This window comes from Dermacentor albipictus, chromosome 2 (genome assembly GCF_038994185.2).
Source record: "Dermacentor albipictus isolate Rhodes 1998 colony chromosome 2, USDA_Dalb.pri_finalv2, whole genome shotgun sequence".
NCBI lineage: Eukaryota > Metazoa > Arthropoda > Arachnida > Ixodida > Ixodidae > Dermacentor > Dermacentor albipictus.
Genome location: NC_091822.1, coordinates 172534674 through 172556331, shown reverse-complemented (window position 1 = coordinate 172556331; position 21658 = coordinate 172534674). Strand labels below are relative to the sequence as shown.

The 21658-nt window shown below is 42.9% G+C and overlaps 1 protein-coding gene across 1 annotated transcript in view; it reads left to right on the top strand.

The window, feature by feature from the left end:
• Positions 1–20944, top strand: part of LOC135900884 (dnaJ homolog subfamily C member 11) — a 50078-nt gene extending 29134 nt beyond the window's left edge. Inside the window, exons 10-17 of the mRNA XM_065430479.1 lie at positions 5035–5114; positions 9071–9187; positions 10365–10520; positions 11375–11444; positions 13136–13251; positions 17031–17124; positions 17569–17698; positions 20836–20944. Coding sequence (XP_065286551.1) covers positions 5035–5114; positions 9071–9187; positions 10365–10520; positions 11375–11444; positions 13136–13251; positions 17031–17124; positions 17569–17698; positions 20836–20858 — 786 coding nt within the window. The 3' untranslated portion in view covers positions 20859–20944. The remainder of the gene's footprint in view (positions 1–5034; positions 5115–9070; positions 9188–10364; positions 10521–11374; positions 11445–13135; positions 13252–17030; positions 17125–17568; positions 17699–20835) is intronic.
• The last annotated feature ends 714 nt before the right edge of the window (positions 20945–21658 follow it).

Genomic DNA, 21658 nt, shown 5'->3' with positions numbered 1-21658 from the left:
CTAGGAGAGGGTGTGAAAATCCCGGAAGACGTTGAGCGTCTACTCAAGAAGGGTCCGAAGTTTGGCTACAAACCAGTTATCCCTCCTCATGAACTGTTAATGTTCAGTAGACGTGTTACGAATAGAGCACCTCAGGATCAATACACTATGTGCCTGCTGGAAGGTGTTGATGCGTCATCCAGGACAGTACACAAGAAGAACTTCCACCATTGCAGGGGACTGACAGATCAGGTTGTGAAGTAGTTTAGAAACAATGATCTCAATCTTCTTCAGTCTGATAAGGAGGGCAGTTTAGTTGTTCTGAGTACTGGATCCTTTGCTGAGAAGGCCAGGTGGGCCATTAGTAAACAATTTTAATTTGGTGGGGAGTAGTGCCATGCGTGGTGAAGAACAAGGCAGTTAATTTGTGTAAAGAACTTCAGCTTCATAGGCTGGCCAGAGATATTAGTGCTTGTAATAGAAATATGCTCAGTGTTTTCTTCACTGTAAAGATGCAGAAGCCAGAAGTACTGTTTCGTACAGTTGTAAGTGAAGGGGGATCGTGGCAGCACCTACCTAGCCAACATATGCTTAACCCTTTCAGGGTCAATTTTTTTCTCAATATGCGACCACCCGGGTTGATTTTTTTTATTGCAGATTCCAATTCTTCTGAGAAACCTATTTTGAAAAAAAAACAATTACCATAGTTTTTCTAGGGTGACTGTAAAGCGACAAAAAGATATCTTGCATTGGTATATATGTACTGTTTATTCATGAATAACAACATTAAAAAAAGGAAATAAACTTATGAGAGTTACAAATTTGGTGCATTGTTATACACATAGTTCAAGGCTTAGAAAATGCGCACACGAGGGTATTTTGCTAGTCTGAAATGCTCCTGCTCTTACACTAATATTTACATCCATAGCATAATTGAACTGTGTAGATGAGCGCACTAAACAAAACTGTGTGGTTGTGTGCCCATCAAAAAAGGCAGAACGTGTGACAGACTTCCACTAACCTTCATCATATCACCAACCAGAGGCAAGTATTTTTCCCGTGTCTCCAAAAAAAAAAAGAAAAAGAAAAGAAAAGGAAACGCATGAACGGCGGCATCCTTCCGATGTGCACCTCTGTGAGTACTAAACGAGCGAGAAACAGGCAGTCACCCTTTAAGCGATTAGTAACGAGATAGATATCATTTTTGCGAGCGCAAGAAGCCAAAACCGCCCGGGGAACAAAACCCGAACCGCCGCCCGCTCCGGCATGTTGCTATACTACGGCATACTACGGCATACTACGGCATGTTGCTATACTATGGCTCGTTCATCGGCACGTGCGCGCCGATGAACGAGCCGTAGTATATAAATGTGCCGGAGCAAACTAGCTCTAAAACAAACCATGCAATGAAAACCGAGAGAGGGAGGTGCAAGAAAAAAATTCCCTGTATTCCCACATAGTGGCAGCACATGCCTGGAAAGAAAAAGTTAGGAAATTGGCGCGATATTTAAATGTACAGATGGCGTCGTAAATATATGGCATCGACCATTTTGGGTTTGTTCGCGGCACCGTATATTTACGTCATTGACCCTGAAAGGGTTAAGCACTTAAAGGGGCTGACAGTCATTGATCCCTTTGCCACCAAGCATTCAGATGAAGTTGTGTGATATCTGCAGGAACAGAATTCTATTGAGTACTTCCTGTCTGCTGATGTAAATTTATTCTATTCAATTGCACATGGGCATTTGTTTGCTTCTCTTCGTAACTGCATTGAAGTCAGTGGGGTTATTACTTTGTAGAGTTCCGCAGGCCTGTCTGTTGATAATTTTATGATTTTACTTGAATTTTTTCTTAGTTCTACCTCTGTTTAATTCGAGAACATATTTTATCTGCAGAAGCAAGGGATTTGCATTGGCTCTTGTGTTGCACCTGTTTTGTGCAACATCATCTTAACGAACGTTGACCGTTGTTTGAATAGTGTTCTTGGTGAGAGTATTGTTCTCAAAGTTTTTAGGTACGTAGATGATTTCTGAATCCCTTTAAAGAAGTCCCGTGTGGCCTTAGACAAGTCTGTTGTTTCTATACTTGACGTGTTTCGGCAATGTGGGAAGGAGTTGTCCTTCACCTACGAGTTACCGTCTGACAATTCAGTGCAATATTTAGATTTGTGCCTGTTTTTAGGTGACCATGTATATTGGGCATATAGCCCCAGACTACGAAAGACACTGTTTCCATATGATTCTGCGCAGTCTAGGTTGGTTAAGAGGGGTATTGCTAAACATGGCGTGGGATCCGCTCTCAGGAAATCATGACCACACGCAATGCAGAGTAGTTTTAATGATCAAGTTCGGCGACTGGTTAATGACAGATACCCTTGCACGGTCGTAACGGCAAGAGCAGAGGTTCTTCTATGTGAAACAAAAGCAGCCCGTTCCAGGGTAAACACCTGGCGGCTAAGTAGGAGCTGCCCAGAAGTGTTGCCATATATGCATCTCCTATCCCACAACCTGAAAAAGGTAGCCAGCAGGCCCAACGTGCCGATCGTTTTTCCGCCCCGCACAAGCTGGCTGAGCTTTGTACCAAAATCTCTTCTGGAAAAAAAAAAAAAAAAGAATTCGAAAGTTGCGGCAGAAAGCACGTTTCGGGGTATGTGAAATGCACGGTCGGCGTTGTCTACGAGATTCCGCTAACTTGTGGAAAGTCGGATGTTGGGCAAACTGGACATTGTATTAATGATCGCGTAAGCGAAAATGAACTTTCAATTAAAAATAGTGGTAATGTGCACTTGACTGCAAATTGTCAAGCTTGAATGACTGTTCTATATTTAAAAAAATTAAGATCTTGGGTAAAAGCCAAAATACCACTGCCCGGGAGCTTAAGGAAGCTTTCTATATATCTCTTAGAGGGAAGGCTTGCGTAAGTAACACATCTATTTCTTTAACGAATAGTGGGAAATGTTTTTTGTGCGGCTTACTCTAATCTGTGATAGTGAGAATGTGTATACATGTTTCGCACATGTGCGATTAAAGACATATTGACGAGCGGCGAAGAATAAAGTTAGTTGATAGTTAGCGCTTGTGCATGTCCCTTACTATACGTCCTTGTCTTGAATTGTGCGCAGTCCATTTATTTTGTGACAGATAAATCATTTAAACTTTGCACTGCCAGTCTACACACAACCCTTGTGTGATGCTGCATCCACTGCATGTGGCCTCTGAGACAACAGGAGCATGCTGTGTAGCTTAGTGTTCTGCAGCTGCCACAGGTTGCCGTGACAAGCCCTTTCTCAGCCGGCACACTCAACTTTTGGCCAAGGTGTTCCACCTTGGATGCTCCCCTGTGTAGCTTCCAGCGCACTAGCAGAAATGAAAAGAGAGAGAAGGCCATGTGTAGATGCACTAACTCCGCTGATACTTGAAGGATTCGAAAAACGTTTGCTCGATGAGATTTGTGAGATGAAGTCCTTCAATAGTGAGGCCATTGTATGATCAGTTAGAAAAGCGTTTCAGGGCCACTTTAATATCCACCACAAGGAGCAAAGATGCGATTGATTAAGTATTTGTAAGAGGCATACAAAACTTGCAGTAGGGAATATATTTATTGTACTTTGGCACACACCATCCCCTACTCGCTCTCACAAGCAGTGACTCTTCTACAGAATACCAAAAGCACCCAAACCATCACAGGCCTAAGCAGAATAAACGTACTGTATCGAGACTTATAAATCATGTCATAGTGCACAATAAAGCTGGAATGCTATTGCAATCTCATAGTTTTTAGAGGTGAGCTATGCAAGAGTTTGTCGTTCTGTGATTACTAAGATCATAACCTAATTTCATTTCATTTGACTTAGAAGCCCTTTGTGACTATTCTCAGTGCCAGATTCACTAGGTATAGACACATTGGTGACCTTTTATCTTCAGTTTCTTAAAAAAACACCTCTTAAAACATTGGCTGCTTGGTGTGGCATAATGCCAGCACTATTCATATTAGCTATATGTACTGTCGACCGATTGTTTAAGAGTATTGCCTGAGCGACAACTGGCTGGCTGTTCAGCTCCTTATAACAGCACGAAGCGATGAGACCAGCAAGAGTAGATCAGGCGCACAAACTTCACTCACGAAACTCAAGTTTTGCCTGCCAGGCTCTTCCTACCGGCACGACACAGCCCCTGTCGCAATTAACTCAAAAACAGGATGCAAGCCAGGGCAACACACTCCGGCTATCTCCAATAAGCTGGGAAGCTTGCGCCAAATTGTGGCAGGAGCTGTGTCGTGCTGGTATGAAGAGCCCAGCAGACGAAACTTGTGCTTCAAGTGAATTTGGTGTGCATAGGCTACTCTTGGTGATCTCATTGCTTTGCACCGTTGGAAGGTGCTGGCCGGTTGGCCAGTCGACGCTCATGCGGTACAACTAAAGAATCGGTTGACTGTGCATTGCTCAGCACATTGTCATGCTCATAGCTGCAATGCGTGCATGTATTATGAATGTGCAAAGTCGTTTGCATTCATGCGTGAGCAGCACAAAGAGACAAAAGAGGATTACATGTATCTTGCAACTCAGCTTCATTCCTCAATTTTATATGCAATACAAGTCATTCAGCATCATTAATGTAACGTACGAGTGGAGGAATGAATAAATTAATATGTTGATCAGTTTTCGCTATAGTGTGTATCATAGATGTTGTGAATCAAAATATTCTACATTTCCTCTAAAATCTGTAATAGAGCTTGTCTATATGTTTTGGCTTAATTCAGTTCTTTTAGTTGTTGATGTTCAACTCACTCTCGTAAGCATTTTTCAAGATCAGAAAAGTGAGAGCAACTTAATGTAAAGAATTCACAAACAAAGCAGTGCCTTGTACATCTTTTGCTGCCTTTTTTGAACCTCCATTTGGTTGTACTGGAACACGGAAAGCTCTTTAGTTCCCGAGTTACCATACCTTGCTCCACAGTGCAAGTTCAGATGGTTCACTGAATGTATGTTTCATTGTCAGTGATTTCGTCTTTGTATATTAATCTTGTTCTTATCTGACATTTGTCTCTCACTTTTAGTTTGGAATCCCAAATACATTTGGCATGGTGAGCTACACCTACAAGTTCCCTGACGAAGGTCGATTAAAAGGGAGCATAAAGTAAGTACAGATCAGAAGCACATCCTTCAGAAAGGGCCTCGCAGACAAATTACCACTTCTTCCATTGATTATATCAGTGTACAGCTGAGGGAGCATTCTCTTCAATAATTTGTATTAGGCAGGGGCCGTGACGTGGTTTTCCAGTGACAGTAAAAGCTTGTTAATTCGAATTCCGTGGGAATGCTACAAAAATTCGAATTATACAAAATTTGAACTAATGAAAGTCAGAAAAAAATCGCTCAGTTAAGGTGCATATGTAGTCTGACATAGCGTGCACACACACTACGTCACGTTGGCGAAAACAGCAACGTCTGTAGTTCGAATCACTGGCGCAGCCAACATAACCGGACGCGGCCAACGCAGTCCAACATGCCCGACGTTGAGATGGCTCTTGTTCCATCCGTGAGTTCGTCGTGCCGACCCGCATTACACTGCATGATGAAAAAAAAAATAATAATAAAGGCGCCCACGCCGCTTCGCCAATGATTGCAGACAGCCGTTCACAGTGTTCAAAGCTGTACGCAGGTTGGGGATCATTCTGCGTATGCTCCAAAGAGAACAGCCGACGGCGCGCACGTTGAAGTCTAGAGGGGACGGAATTTCGGCTAGCGCAGCGCAAGTGGTGTAGCGTGACTAGCAGCAGGCGATGCACGCCGAAAATGTCGGACTATAAAAGCGCCTTTGCGCCGCTGACTTTCGCCGCACGAACAAGAACTGCGCTCTAAAATGCACGCGCGAAGCGCATCACAACCTGCTGCGATGTTGGTCTCCGAATCTCAAAGGCTATGCTTTTTGGTACTGCAAGCACCAATGAACGTCATGGCCGCCACGTTTCAAACGTTACCTGGTGCCGCTTCTCGGCAGAACACCTCGTAGAGAAAGGGCATAGCCTCCAAGATGTATCAGGAAGATGTAAAGAAAGAAATAAACAAACAAACACGCAGTGCCGCAACTCGTTTTTATCTCTGAGGTCTTGAGAGAGGGCCGCAACAGTAACTCGCCAGTAACACAGTGCCGCAACTCGTAACTCGCCACTGTTACGAGTTGCATATGTGTTCCTTTTACACATGCACATGCGTTGTCTCCAGTCACAGTATGAGCTCTGAAATGCCTAATATGTTTACTGGCAGGATTTCAGAGCTTTAGATAGACCCCCGCTCTTTCGCTGGCCCTAAGTGCCCCCTTCAACTTTCAAGGTTTTTCATCTTACCGCCTTCCTTTTCGCTAGCTTTCCCAAAACACAAATGGTTTTTCTACATGTCTCGGTGCACGACGTGTGCACATGCGTATGATTAAGGAATGCATACTAGGCCTCGTTAATGGTCTCATACACGGGACATGCATGGTGGGCAAAATGAGTGCTCAAACCGCCTCAGAAACGTCAGAAACAGCTCTGAATGGCTGCCGTGTGCCCAGATCGGTGACACTTCCATGCTTCGGAACTTCGCATGTGCCCTCCTTTTACTGCTATTGGGTTTGAAGTGCTCGTTGTAGTAGTACTGCACTTTTAAAAATGTTTGTTAAGTCTGGACACAGCTTCAATAGGCTGGGTTGGAAAATCATGTACAATGCAGTAAAATGTGATCGTTATAACAGATAATTCATCATGTCTCGAATAGCTATAACTGGATTTGACTGTAGCACACACAAAAACTGTGCTCTTAGTGCACATTTTAACTAAAAATTTCAGTTTGAGATCGCCGCTTCCGAGCCCCGCCCACTTATAGCGACTGCTGTTTTGCCATGCATTGTGGGATGTCATGAAGTTCAGGATCAACGTTGTGTCGTCTGCTCTGAAACAACCCAAAACTGTATCTGACATCTTGTCCTGTACGCTTTGTCAGCCAACCATGCAACAAAAGGGTTGGCGTTGATTTTGGCCCACAATTCGTTTAATAGCACGATAAAAGCAGCACAAATTAGAGGACATATGCAGAGGCTATCTCGGCCTGATCACCAATGACACGTAGCCACCATGGCAGATTTCCATCTCATGCCAATCACTTCCAGCGCTCGCAGCACACGAAGCTATGACATTTGAGATTAGCTTCCATTATTCCCGAGGGAGCTGTTTCTATGGGTGCTGTGGTTTCTGTTCATCACCAGTTAGTGTTGCCATGCTGCTGTATGGCTCAACTGTGACATATAAAAATGCAAATGTAAATTTTCTACCACACCGAATGTGATAGAATTTTTCCACCTTCCTGTGGCATGCGAACTGTTTAACATGCAATTCGAGCTAGAAATTTTCGTGTTATTCACCCTTTAATATGAGCCCATTTATTTGCTTCTAAACCATTTGGTACACTCGGTGACAAACTAACAATCCAGTACAAGTTCTGCCCACGAAACCATATTGGCCGATATGGTGTTGTGGGCATCTGACCTCTACGCTTCTGCACTCCAAGGAATATACACTCTTAAGGGTCAACAAGGAGGCCAACAAAGGACCCTTTAAGCACAGCAACTGGACGGAAGGCCTTTCCTCAAAAGTTTGTTTCCAGCAACACAGCATTAAGTGTGTTTCACAAATGCTGTAGAATTTAGTTCGCTGTCCTGGAAGAGCTATAGCAGCCACTGACAGCAAATTTTGTGAAAATGGGGGGAACATTACGACTGATGTGCACGTGAAGTTAAATGTGTGTGGCTGAAGTGTAGCCTTTGGTAAACATTTCTTAAGCAAGTGTTTGAAAACATTATATGCGGGCGATGTCAAACAACTGATTCTGGAGTCACTGTACATGCTTCCACTGTGTGCAGGGTTGCGCATTTGTTTTCTATTCACGACATGCACTTATGTTACTTGAGCGCAGTCACATGGTTTGGAAAGCAACCATGCAGCGTGTTGAAGCTACCATTAAGGCACAGACAACAGCACCACCGGGTCACTGTAGTTTGGCTTGATGGTAAATGCCCAGACAACTGCCTCTAAACTTTACCTGTCTTGTTTTTCTTTCTTTTGGTGCAGGAATCTCGTGGTAAACACTTTTCTTTCATATTTTGTACTCACTCAGGATTTCTGATTACCATGTGCTTACAGTAATCACATGACTACCATGTGATTACTATACTGTGCACAGCGAAAGATCCTTCATTAGGCAGTGTCTAAGCTCATGCAAAAAGATAATTATGTTCGTTCAGAAGAAATTGAACAACAATATTAGGTCATGTATGTTTAGTTCATAGTAAAGTGGTCCATGAGCGTCTCAGGCAAAGTGTGTCAAGCACATTAGTCGACAAAGATCGCTGGTGTCGAGACGAGCTTGGTGCCTGCAAACATGCCGTGTAGCTTTCCATCACAAATTTGGTTCGTTTTGTTTGCATTATGGCAGAGCTACATGCAACATTACTATGCCTGTCCCTGTCTCTTTAGTGCTGTTGAGGTTCCCAGTGTGACAGACCAACTTGCACAAATCAATGCCTTCGTCTATATGGTACATTCGACTGGTTGCTCCCTCACTCCCAATCAGTTTACAGCAATTTAGAGGCCTCTCAACGTTGGAGTCAGAGAAAGTATGCTTAAGCCAAGTGTTCAATGGGTTAGATAGCAATTGGGACGTGATCGAGGTTCTATCACATCTTGGTTGCGTGCTCAACAAGAAGGTGCGAGCACCTCTGAGAGTTCCGTGGAGAGTGCGGCGCTCTGAGTGAACCAGGTGAATGTGTTCCGAGCGCTTGATTTCAACCAGGTGAATGCAAGCCACACTGCAAGAGCACTGCAGGGCACTTGAAGACTACCAGTCAGGTGTCCGTAAGTGAGTCGAATGCAGGCAATCTTTTGAAGTGTGTGGTTTAGTTGCAGGCAACTGAAATTTTAATGGAATTGTTTGAAAGAAACACTTGCACTGGAAATTGATCTGTGAACAGTAGTCTGCTGTCTTTATGGACCAGTTCGGTGAAAACCCTTCATTACTGAATTTTAGGTTTATTATCTTATTTATTTTCTCTCTTTCCAGAGTAGGCACCTTTGGAGCAATTGTAGAATACGGCTGTGAGAGGAAAATATCCCAACACAATACAGTTGGGGCAACAATGGTTATAGGCATTCCTACAGGAATAACACTCAAACTGAGGTGAGCTTTTGATCTAGACTGAAGTGTTTATATGTGGCATTATTGAGGGAGATTGTGTACATGTATATTTGTAGGAGAGCCTCCTAGAAATCTTACTTGGGTCCATTTTCCATACTGCTGATCACCATCAGCATATTGCAGCCAAAATTTAGTCTGATATCCTACCATATAAATAGAAATTGCACACTTTCTTGAAGAAAAAGACACAGAAAAGTCACTCATAGCATAGCTCTTCTAAGTTAGCATAGTTTCTGTGAAGGCCAGTTTAGATGGAGACCCACTCGGGGGGGGGAGGTTTATGGCTACAGTGCCTTGCTGCTTAGCACAGGGTCAAGGGTTCGATTCCCGGTTGCCACAGCCTCATCCCTTTGTACATGTACATATATGGAATAAAGAAAAACTCGTGTCAAGCTTTGCATGCTCACTGAAGCAGCAGAAATGGTTGAAATCAATCTGGACAGTTCAACTACAGCATCTACCATAGCTCTTGGGTTGCTTTGGTGTATTAGCCATTTTGTTGTTCAATCAGTCAATCAATTAATCATCAATCAGTCAATCAGACTCAATCAATCCAGATAAACTGGCTGGTCAGACCGGGTTGGTCAGTCATGGTTTTACAGTCAGACTGTCAAAGCTGACGTGATTCTACTGTTACACCTACATAGTGTAAGAGCGCCCATTTGAAGATTTACTGTTGCAGTGGATTTGTGCCACGTGCAGATCAAACGGTCAAACGAACAAAACAAAATTGAACGTTTTTCTGATTGTTCATGGTTGTATTTAACACAAATGTGGACACTGTATTATAATATCGTGTATCTTGTGTCATTCTAATATACACAAGTACAGACCTCTTTTCTTTGGACTCTGTCATCACCTGAGTGTTTTTCAAAGAGTTGTCATTACTCACTCGGGAGTGAGAAATGTTCACTTGTTTCGGGTATTATAATGGCTTCCCATAGGTAGTGACCAAAAGCACCACACCTATCTGGTGCTGATGGTGTATGAGCAAGATGCCACACATGTGGTGTTGTTAGTATGAGGTGACCAAAACAAGCAGCAGTGCATTAGACTGGCAGCAATACTTTTGTACACTTGCAGCACGTGCAGCCCTAGCATTCCGTGCACGCTCAGTGCTAAACAATTACTATTATCTTGTGCGCCGTTTCTCATGCAGATTGAATCGGGCCACGCAGAGTTACGTATTCCCCATTTTCCTGTCGGAAGAGCCCCTTCCCATTGCCATATTCTACGGTACAGTGACGCCCCTCGTGGCATGGTACATTCTCCAGACCTTTGTGATTGTGCCTTACACAGAACGACAGAGACAAAGGTGGGCCTTTCTCTCTCCTACTTAATTTTTTTGTTTACTGTGACAGCAGTTAAAGGGACACTAAAGAAAAAAGTTGAGTTGAGCTAGATTGAAAGATTAGGCTTCTGTAATAACAAATTTGTCATTCATGGTCAGAGCAGAACTTTTGTAAGCAAGGAAATTACGAAAATGGAAAATCGTAGTGGTGCCACCTATTTTAGACTGTGGTACCCCTCGTGACATCAGCACTGGCTAATTCACTGAGACTGTAGGGCTGAGCTAGAGGTCATAGGTTTGATGCTGGCCACGGAAGTCGCATTTCAATGTGGTTGAAATGTGAAGGCACTTGTGCACTTGGATTTAGGTGTATGTTAAAGAACACCAGCTGGTTGAAATTAATCCGGAGTTGCTTCACTACAGTGTGTTTCATAATCAGGTCGTGTTTTTGGCATGGTAAACTCCAGAACTATTTATTATTATTCACAAAGAGTGTCAGAGAAGGAGCATCGGAGTATACTCCAGTGTTCACCTACCACATGGGACCAGTGGCTATGGTGCACTTCTGTTCAGCTTGTCATGGGTTCAATTCCTAACCACCGCAGCCACACTGTGATGGTGACGGAATGCGAGAAGCATTCGTGCACTCATATATTTAGGTGCACGTTAAAGAACCCCTGGCTGTCGAGATTGATCTGGATTCCTCCGCTACGGCATCTCCCACAGCCCAAGTGTTGCTCTGGGACATTAAACTGCATGACCCAATCAAACGATTGATCAACCCAATCCCATCCATGTTTGCCCAGTGTCGTTTGTGCTTGATTGGTGCTGTGAAAATGCGGTGCACCGCCTTACTTACAGTGTTTCGTTTATTCCAGAGAAGCGAAGAGAGCTCGTGAGGCCAATGCGGCCAAGCTGGCAGAGAGGAAGAAGGAAGCCGAGGCTGCGGTATGTTTCTCGATCGGTGCTTGCTTTTTTTTATTTGCAGTCTGTTCTTCATGCACCGTTTAAAAGATGTGACAGTTGTGTAGCATCTGCTTGGTAGGTGAGAAGTATAGCAGGAGGAAGGGAGCGAAGAAACTAGGGTCAGCTCAGAGGACTGAAAAAGAACAAGAAATACGACTTTAGTGGGCATGCTGTCAGTATTGTTTGCTTTTGATGTAACCCTTTTTGCAAACATTCCCACTGTGTTGGCTATGGCATTCTGCTGGCGAGCATGATGTCGCTGCAGCCTCATTCTAATAGGGGGGAAGTGCAAGAAAACACTTATGTAGTGTGCTTTTTGTGCACATCAATAAACCCCAAGCAGGAGCGTACAAGTATTGAAAGCTTTCAAATAACGAATCAAGTATAGCCCTGTTCGATTTGGTTCGTGAATCGAATGGTCACTATTCAAAGCGTAATATCTTTCTAATGTTTTTCTAATACTTCACATAGTCAACTGTACACAATTCGAGAGGAAAGTGAAACAAATATGCACAGTGTACAAATATCCACAGTGGACGTAATTTGCTAGAGCATGCTGTTTCACTCTGACAGCCAGACTCCTCAGGCTAAACACAATCACTCGTAATTATGTGTTGTTTAGGCATGGCATTTGGGAGTGAGTGTGGTGTGGTACTGTATTTATTGATGCAGAACCCAGGTGCAGGTTCAGATGCAGGAGTGCTTAGTTGCTTCTAATGCTCCCTTTATAAAGCTTGCTTTATAATGTGCAGTTTAAAGGCAGAAACTTCCTGATGTTTTTTATATCAGGACGTGACAATTTTTTGTATTAAAAGGCCCCTAATCCACTCTAATCTCAAAGACGAGTGAGCAGTTTCTGTCTCACCTTTGCTGCTCTCTCCTCAGGCACCGTCTCCTTGTTGCCACATACTTCTTCAAAGATATATTGGCACTAATTCAGTGCTGAATGCCACATTGACATTTTTTCGTGTTTGAAAACACCATAACTTTGTACTTATCAGGATACAGTGCTTCTTGGTTATAGGCTGGTGCTGCCTCATGTGTGGTGTAAAACACGCTAAAACAGATTAAATCTGTTAATTGTGCATGACAAGCAAGTAAGATAACGAGGAAGGGCGTGTATGCAAATACGTGGCAAAGGTGAGGTATCAAATAGATTGGAACTGATGTTTTCATGTATGAATGAATTGACAGCTTTTATCCTGGCGATGTCATGTGCATGACGTGTGCTGAAGGAACTAGAAGAGCCTGGAAAGAGAGCACGCAGTTGTTTTTTGTGTTATCAACGGTGGTTTGGAGCCTGTTAATAGTAAGAAGGCTGCACATTATTTGCAAACCAGTATTCCAAAAGTATCCAATTCTATTTGCTTCGGGCACTATTCAATTCGTATTCGTATCAGTCTCGGACACTACTAATCACACACCCCTAACCTCAGGTGGACAAAGTTAACCCAGATATACCTCCAATATAACCCTCATAACTCACTGGGCAGTTTCAGGGCATTAAATGCCCTGAAACTGCACATTTCTGTTTTTTACAAATACTCTGAAGCTGGAAATTCTTGCTTCTTGCAAATGCAAGACATCTTACCTATCATATTTAGTGGAAATTTGACTGGAAGTGGCAGTTTGACTGCGATTGTAATTTTGCTGTTGTGTATTTGTGAATGCAGGTGGCGCTGATGAGCGAGACGTACCTGAGGACCAAAAGCACCGAGGAAGCAAAGGGTGGTCTTGTCATCATTGAAGCTCTCTATGGAAACTTCTCTGAGGAACAAGAGAACAACGTGTAAGTCTGCCTGCCCATTGTGGATTAGGTGGCTACTGCTCCTTGTAAATTTGAAGTTCTATTCTGCGGATGTATGCAGTTATGTCGAAAGTTGGGAACCAGCACAACGCAGCACAGTACAGTTCGTGTAATCAGTGGTACTTGGGTCGGGAGGAGGTACTAGCATAAGCAAACATGAAGTTTGCCTAATTTGTTTTCTTGAAAATGGTGACTCGTGGTCGGTGACACCATCACATTTCTACGCCACTGTGTAGCGCATTCACCTAATTTAATAAGCCACTAATAGCTAGAGCACCAGCTAAGTGCAAGCTAAACATTGGGGTGTTCCCTTTAACAGAGGGCTGCACTGTGCCACCCTATGGTTGTAGGTGAGGAACGTTAATACTAAGGGGAGAAACACGGCCCCTGCCACGAGCGCTGTAAATGTCTCATTCAACGTGGATACCTGATCTAATCCGTTGCCAAGAAAGCAATGCTGCCAACTTCCGAAGCTAGTGTTCCCCTAATTTGGATTAAAGGATCCTTAGATTTCCCTAGATTTTTACAAAATGTGGTTGTTAATTAGTTTTTCAATATTATTTCTCAGGGATAAATGTTTGCTTGTAATGTATTGAGAAAGTGGACTACAAGTGTTTTGTTTAAATTTATTTCTAAGCTCCTCTTAAAATACGGTAAAAGCTCGTTAATGCGACTCCCGTTAATTCGGAAATTTGGATAATTTGGACGGCTCTATTGGTCCCGGCCAAAGTGCATGTTAGTCTATGGACCAAACCTTTGTTAATTTGTCAGAATTTGGCCCCGCACCGCTTAGTTCGGACAAATGCTGATGGCTGCCGCTACACGAAAGTGTGGTAAAGCAGCTCTGGCACCACAGGAGTGAAATCAAAACCTGAGGGGCATTGCCATCATCATCAATTAGTGGGGGCGATCGCAGCATCATCGAACGCTGGTGTCTTCTTTCTTCGCTCCACTGCGCCTTCGATGCCATTTTCCCTTGTGTTGTTGAGTTTGTATCATCCCTTCTTGCGGAGTTTTCTTTTTTTCATTGTGACTGTGTTTTGCGTGCTACCACCATCATGCGCTACAGTGATGGAAACGCCGGCAAAGCGGCAGAAGTACTAAGCCAAGAACTTGGCGACTATGGTGGAAATTTTGCAGGCTTTGAAGAACGGCAAATTGCAACAGCATGTTATGACCAAGTACAATGTGAAGCAGAGCACGTTTGGAACGTACGTAAAGATGAACAGATTCTTCAAGCCTTCGAAAGCGAGGAGTTTCATGCATCAAGAAAGCGGTTGCGAGACGCAGCTCATCCCCAGCTCGAAGAAGCTTTGCTCCAGTGGGTTACTGACTGTCACAATGCGCATATGCCTTTGAGTGGACTTCTCATCATGGCACAAGGTGAGAGGTACGCTGAAATGATGAACATTGACTCGTTCAGAGCTTCAGAAGAGTGTGCGGTGAAAAGGCCAGCGTTGATGAAAGCGTGACCACCTAGTGGAAAAATGTGAAGCTGCTTGAGCACATCGCTGCACATGAACCAAGTGACGTGTTCAATGCAGACGAAACTGCTCTATTTTTCAAAGCTCTGCCCGACAAGACAGTGACTTCTCAAGGGGACCCGTGCATTGATGGCAAAAAGTGCAAGCCAAAGATAACTGTGCTTCTTGCTGCCGACATGACTGGCACAGAGCGCTTGCCACTTGTTGTCATCGGCAAGGCGCATAAGCCACATTGTTTTGAAAACATCAAAAGCCTTCCTGTCGAGTACAGAGCGAACTTCTCAGGAAGGCTTGAACGACCTCGGTCATTTTTCGAGGCTGGCTGCAGCAGTTAGACTGGCACTTCACGTCTAAGGAGCGCAAGATAATTATGGTTGTTGAGAGCTGCAGTGCACATAACTGTACAGTCAAACTGAAGAGCGTCAAGGTAGTTTTTTTGCCTCCCAACACTACATGTGACCTACATGTATCATTCACTGCATGAAGTCGAAGTACCGAAAGCACCTGTTACAGCGAATTGTCTTATGCTCAGAAGATGGAAACCTGCATGAAGTGGGCTTACTCGGCGCAGTGCACATCATCTCCCACGTGTGGAAAAATATACCTCCGCAAGTCATCAACAACTGTTTTCGGCACAATGGTCTTGTGAGGCCCGAGCATGCGGCAGTAGCCGACGAGGTGTCAGTTGAGCCCACTGATCATGACTCCTCGACCTTCGACACTGTCCTTCCCACAGATGTGACCCTTCAGGACTACATGGTGATTGATGATTGTGTCGCCACGACTGGTCTCCTGACCAATGAAAAAACTATTAATGATGCCATGGGCGCTTGGGAAGACTATGATTCAGACAAGTCATGAGAGGAGGTGCAGCCATGACCTCATTGCAGCTTACGAGAAGTCACGGAGGCGCTTTTGATATTGGATGACGTTTGATGGAGCACTTCCGACAATTTGCGGGCTGTTGGCCACTTGGAAGAGTTAAGAAAAATTGTGATGTCAGCCGGAATCTGAGCGACAAAGCAGACGACTATTGCAAAATACTTCAGTAAATAAAGGTATGCTTCTCCAACTTGATTTTAATGTTGTTTTTCTTGTTCATGAATTAATTCAGCATTCTCATAATTCGGACATTTTTTCTGGTCTTGTGAGATCCGAATTAACGAGCTTTTACTGTATCTAAATAATGAAGTCACTGCACTCAAGCTATAATGCTGTTGCAATACAAGTTCTTATGCTAACAAGAATGCCTCCTGCATTAGCCATATTCACAGAAGACGTCAGCACATTGATACTTTGTTGTTGTCCGAACTTGTTTTGTACGTAGAGCAAAGTGGCACAATTACATGGAACTTTATTTCAATTCTGAGGACGGTGGGGAGGCCCGATTTCACTTACACAATGTAACAAAACAGTGTGCTATTTCATGTCACTAATGTAAAAGATGTGAATTAATTTTTTTGTACACCATATACTGATGTAACACCACCCCACTTGCGCACTTACATGTAATTTGCAGTGAAGCACGTAGATACGTGGCCAAGTTTCATCTTTCCTTGAAAGTAAAATTTGCCCGAACAAACGACCACTGGTACTGTGTCCATGGTTGTTGCACCTATGGGTGTGGTTCCTTATCAATTTTAGTACATATATATGTATGCGTAGTTGCCTGTTTAGTGCTACGACCGCATTGTCGTGCGAGGTGCTAGGATACGTGTCTGCTTACGGCCATATTCGACTGTGCTGCTTTGTTTGGTGTCGCAACATACGCTTGTTTTACCGGTCATAGATAAATATTGCTTTCAGAGTGCACTGACATCGATAGGACAGCTAGAGATATGAACGGAAAAATGGCAGTAGCAGTACTTCTTTCAATAGGCCAGGGCATCCACACCCTGTGTATGACTTGGCAAGATGTGTTCACTGCACTCCAGTAAGATCAGTGAGTCATAGTTTGCACTCTAATGCGAAGGTAATTTGTGGTAGCTGAAATCAGAACACACTGTCATTTCGACTGTTTCACTGTATCAATGCGAAATTTCCCTATACTGAAACAAAATTTTCTACTTCCCTAAACAATGCCTAAAATCCCTAGCGCTACTGAAATTTCCCTAGAGTTGGCAGCACTGCAAGGGGGACACATCAGTGCTCAGCCAATCCCAAGTGCTCTCCCTCACAGAACTTATAGCGTGAATGAAAAGAAACATGGACACTAAAGGCATGAGCCGAACACAAGCACTAACTGAAGGTTGTGGGTTCCTGCTTGTTCTAATGCAGCTCCCAGGCGACCATTCGGGAAGTGGTGGACGTCACAGTTCCGTTACAGTGCCTTGTGAAAGATTCACACCTCATGTTGACAGATGCATCCAAGGTGAGCTATTGTGGTGATGTCTGGTGTGGAATGGCCTGAATGACAGCATGCCATTTGTCACCAAAGAAATGCTAAATTTAATTTGCTCTCTACAACTTGACTGTTGTTATTTGCTTTGTTGCTGTTAATGGCATACAGTACACTTCTGATATTGCTGTCACATTGGCTTATAGAATTAATACTTATTATAGACATTGTATAACTTTGTTAAGTGATATCTTCCTTGAACATAGAAAAAGAAAAAAAATGTCTGCTTTGGCACATCGATTATAGTAGTGGTGGTTTATTGTATCACTTTAACAGTCGATCGTATTGTACATGTATGTGTAACTATAATTTTGCAAGTGTTAGCCTGCACCACCTGGCGAGAGGTGTGTTATGTTCACATAGTTTTCCCAAGTACTGTCATGCAATAACCACATGCCCTCACTGTCATATGTGCAGAGCAACCTGCCCGGCTTCTACGACCCTTGCTTGGGTGAGCCCAAATCATTGCATGTAAGATACCGCTTCAGGAATCTGGAGCACGAAGTCAGGCTGGCTGATGAAGAGGCTGTCCGTATCCCGAAAGAGTGTAAGTAGGCCTCTTCATAGTTCTGGGCAGGTCCTCTTGACATGTCTCATAGTGGAACGCTAAAGGAAGAGCGTTTCTTTAAGCAGCTGATAACATTGTTCATGACACTGCTTGGACTTATATATCTGCTGGGATCATGTAATCTGCTAATAAGGGTATGCAAACATTTGAATCTTTAAATCCAAACCGAATAGTGCTTGCGTGTAGGCAGCCTATTATTTGATTCCCTCAATTTAGGCAAAGAAATTTATTATTTGGTCAGTCTTGCTACGTTTACATTCCTTTCAAACACTGCGCTGTTCTGTAGTATCATACTCAGCTCCTTCAATGACAAAAACACTCTATGTGCACCTGTTTAGCAAAGTATGATGTTGGGCTAGTTGGTGCATTGCTGTCGATGCTTTTGGTGCGAAGGGGAAAAAGGAAGCTAGTTACAGACAGAAAGAGCACCAACACTTTTTCTGGCACTCTTTCTGCCCATTTCTTCATTCCTTTCTTAACCTGTGTGCCAAAAACATTGACAGCTGTGCACCTAGTGACTTGCTGTTGCTTTGTTTTGTTACTGTCACTGTCATGGTGCACAATATAACTGAAAGCATATTTTCATTATTAAAATGACTGTTCGGTTGACCAGATGTTCAGTTCTGTACAGCACCGCATGCATACATCACAGTGTATCACATCACAATGTTAAGCCTTCTTTATTGCAATGACAATTATACGGACAGTCAAGGCACATCAATACCAGATAGCACAACAATGGCACTGCTGTTGTTGTGCTGTCCCGCTGATGGTGTATGTACGGCTCGTGCACTGAGGGTTAGAGTATACTCAGAAACACGGGAGTGCATTTGGCTGCACAAGAAGTGAAGCAATGTCGGTGCACTGTCAATGCTACATTCATTTGCCTCATTGGCGAAGCAAGGGCAGTGTTCTGCCTTTAGCTTCTGGCATGGGTGTTTTCATATGTACGCTGTAAGCACGCTCGCCTTCCTGTTAAGCTGTTTTGGGTATGCGCTGGTCTAGGCAGTAAAGTCAAGGTAATGTCTTACAAGGGCGAATCAGAAAGTCTTTACGCCTATTTTTCATTTTTTTTACTCCAAATTACAGCTGTAAATGCAAAGTCAAGATATCCATTCTCCGCGGTGGACTTTTCTTGGACCTGCCCGGCCTTATCGGCCAGTAGCTCCACGGCACGGTGCCGCTGTCAGTTGTTGAAGATGGCAGTTGTGCTTCACATGTCCACAGCATATGAGCAACGTAGTGTGATTTGTTTTCTATGGAGCAAGGGACGAATGCGCATCAAAATGCACGTACTATACCGTCCGGACCTCGCCCCTAGTGAGTTCTGTGTTTTCAGTCCGCTGAAAAAGTTCCTGGCAGGGCAGTGATTCCCATGCAGCGATGAAGCCAAGACAGCAGCCCGATGGGGGTTTCGTACATATTTTACCACAAGGGCATATGAAATTTAGTGCTGTGATGGGACAAATGTTTGAACCGGTGTGGGGACTATGTGGAAAAATAGTGTAAGGTGTGTAGAATAGTACGTATATGTGTAGCTAACTGCATGTACCTTATTTTGGTTAATAAAAAATAGGGGCAAATACTTTCTGATTCACCCTCATACTTCACTATGTGGTGACTAACGCCAATAGTTTCTTGTCAGTCACACCTCGTTTATCACCAAGGTCCTACGCTTTCAACACCACTGGCGTCGCTCATGTGAGCATTGTGAAACACCTGGTTGCTGTCAGGGTTCCTTCTGCCGAGCAAGAATTATCTTGTGTGCTGCATTCGGCCATGTTACACCCGCCTATAGTGATGTGGCTGCATACGGCTGTACAGCCACACCATTGCACACTTTAGCATGAATGTACTAATGTAATTTTACTCATATGCCCTGTGTTTGGAACTAATAGCCTAGGCTGCTGCTGCACCATTGAACCCTTAACCACAGCTACTACTTGAAGTGCTGAAACTCAAATGCGAAAATGTTCTGTAGGAAGTTCCACTTGACAATGCGTGTCCAGAACCTGGATTAGGATAAATTACTCTTCTTTTGCAAAGCTGATCACTGGCTTTACATTGTTGCAACTTACCAGGAAGAGGCAGGACTGATCCATAGTAGTAGTTGGAGAGTCAAGTGGTTTCTCTGTAGATAGTCATACTTTGCTGTAGCAAAGTTGCATCTGGCACAAAAACACTGTCGTTATAAGCATATTGCTCATTATACACTAATATCAATAAATTACATGTTAGATTTACTCTGTTATATTCGTTAGTTTGTGATGGTCATCTTATAATGATGTTATAAGTGTGGCACAAAAATAAGTAATCTTATTTCCCCAGTAACCCGATCATGCCAGCAGACATCAGAAGTTCGTCAATGATCAATTTTAAACTCATTAATTCCTGGTAGTATTCGTGAAATGATTTTTCTAACATAAAGAAATTTCAAGGGCATGTTGTAAGGGTAGAGTTTGAGAATGCCGTTACTAAAGGACCAGCATTGAAATTCACTGTGAATGCAATTCTGTCACATTCAATAATTGCCAAAAAAAGGCTTTTTATTGTGCAGTTCCTTACAATTCTAGATGCCACACTAAAAAAATTTGACACATATTTCCTGGATGGATACCAGCTGATTACTAACATGCGTCATAGGATTTATGGCAAATTAGCAAGCTTTGAGCAGTGGCCGTCTTCAATTCCATGATTACATGCCCCCTTTAAGAAGTTAACTCTTGAATATCATGCAATTACTGTCAAGCTTATTATTCTTTATGAAGACATTTGCTATATGAATGGCGCAGTTTTGCATGCATTCAAGCTGATTATTTCAAAGCTGAAGAGGCTGAAGATATCCATTTTTGTGAAGTGATCTCTTTTAGTGTGGGTGCTAGTCATGCGTACGCTTCTCAGTTTGTGCCAGCTAAACTACATATTGTTAGACATGCTGAATATCAAAATCAACAGCATGTAAACTTTGGAGCTTCTGGCCTGCTACCAACATTCCCAGCGCAGAGGGCTACTTACCATTACTGTTTAATATGTCATTTTTTGTTGCTAATACGTGCACTCTTACCTGTTGTAACTAACCTATACTTTATTTTCATTTCTTTTTTTTTTCATTGCAGCACATCTCATGAGATCATCGTAAACCTGAATGGAAGTGGAATAGTATTTCGCTTCGCCTTATTGATGATTTAGAAGAATTGTAAAGACAATAAAATAGATTTAGATTTATCTTTGTCCCTTGACTTCTCTCTTAGTAGTCTTTGTTAAAGGACACTACTGTAAACCTTTACATTTGTGTACTTTGGGTCAGTGTTAACCTAATATAGCAGGACAGGTTCTACATACTTCAATGGCAACTATTCCTGCAGGGTCATTAATGGTGCCAGTATTTTCGGTTTTAGTTTTCGCTAAACGAAATGCAGATGCAGAAAGAGTGAAATAATTTTAATAATGCTCCCAATGATCGTTTCCTAATTCCTTATCATTTTCTATATTTTATTACTGAGAAAACCTATGAGAAGCATCGATATAGACTGCACTGTTTTTAAGTTTGACGAAGTGTTCAAGAAATAGCACTTGAAATTAAATATTGAGAGTGTGGAATTACTACTTATTTTTGGGCATTGTAATTTCAATAGCTAACATGTGCATGTGCTGGTAGTGTGAAAGAAGAGAAAAATGCCTGCAGTACACTCGGAACTTGTGAGGAGGCTGTCCTGTCTTCCTGCCCGTTGCATTCAAGTAATATGTTATTTATTTATTATCTTTTAAATCTTTTTTATTGATTGATACTGTCAGCCCTTGACATGGTAGATCTTACTATACATAAACAGAGACGTGCAACAAAAAAACTAAATGAAGCATGGCTACCGATATGAAATATATATAACAATACAATTACAGAGCACATTATCGACATACGAGGTATAGTAAAAAAGTTTC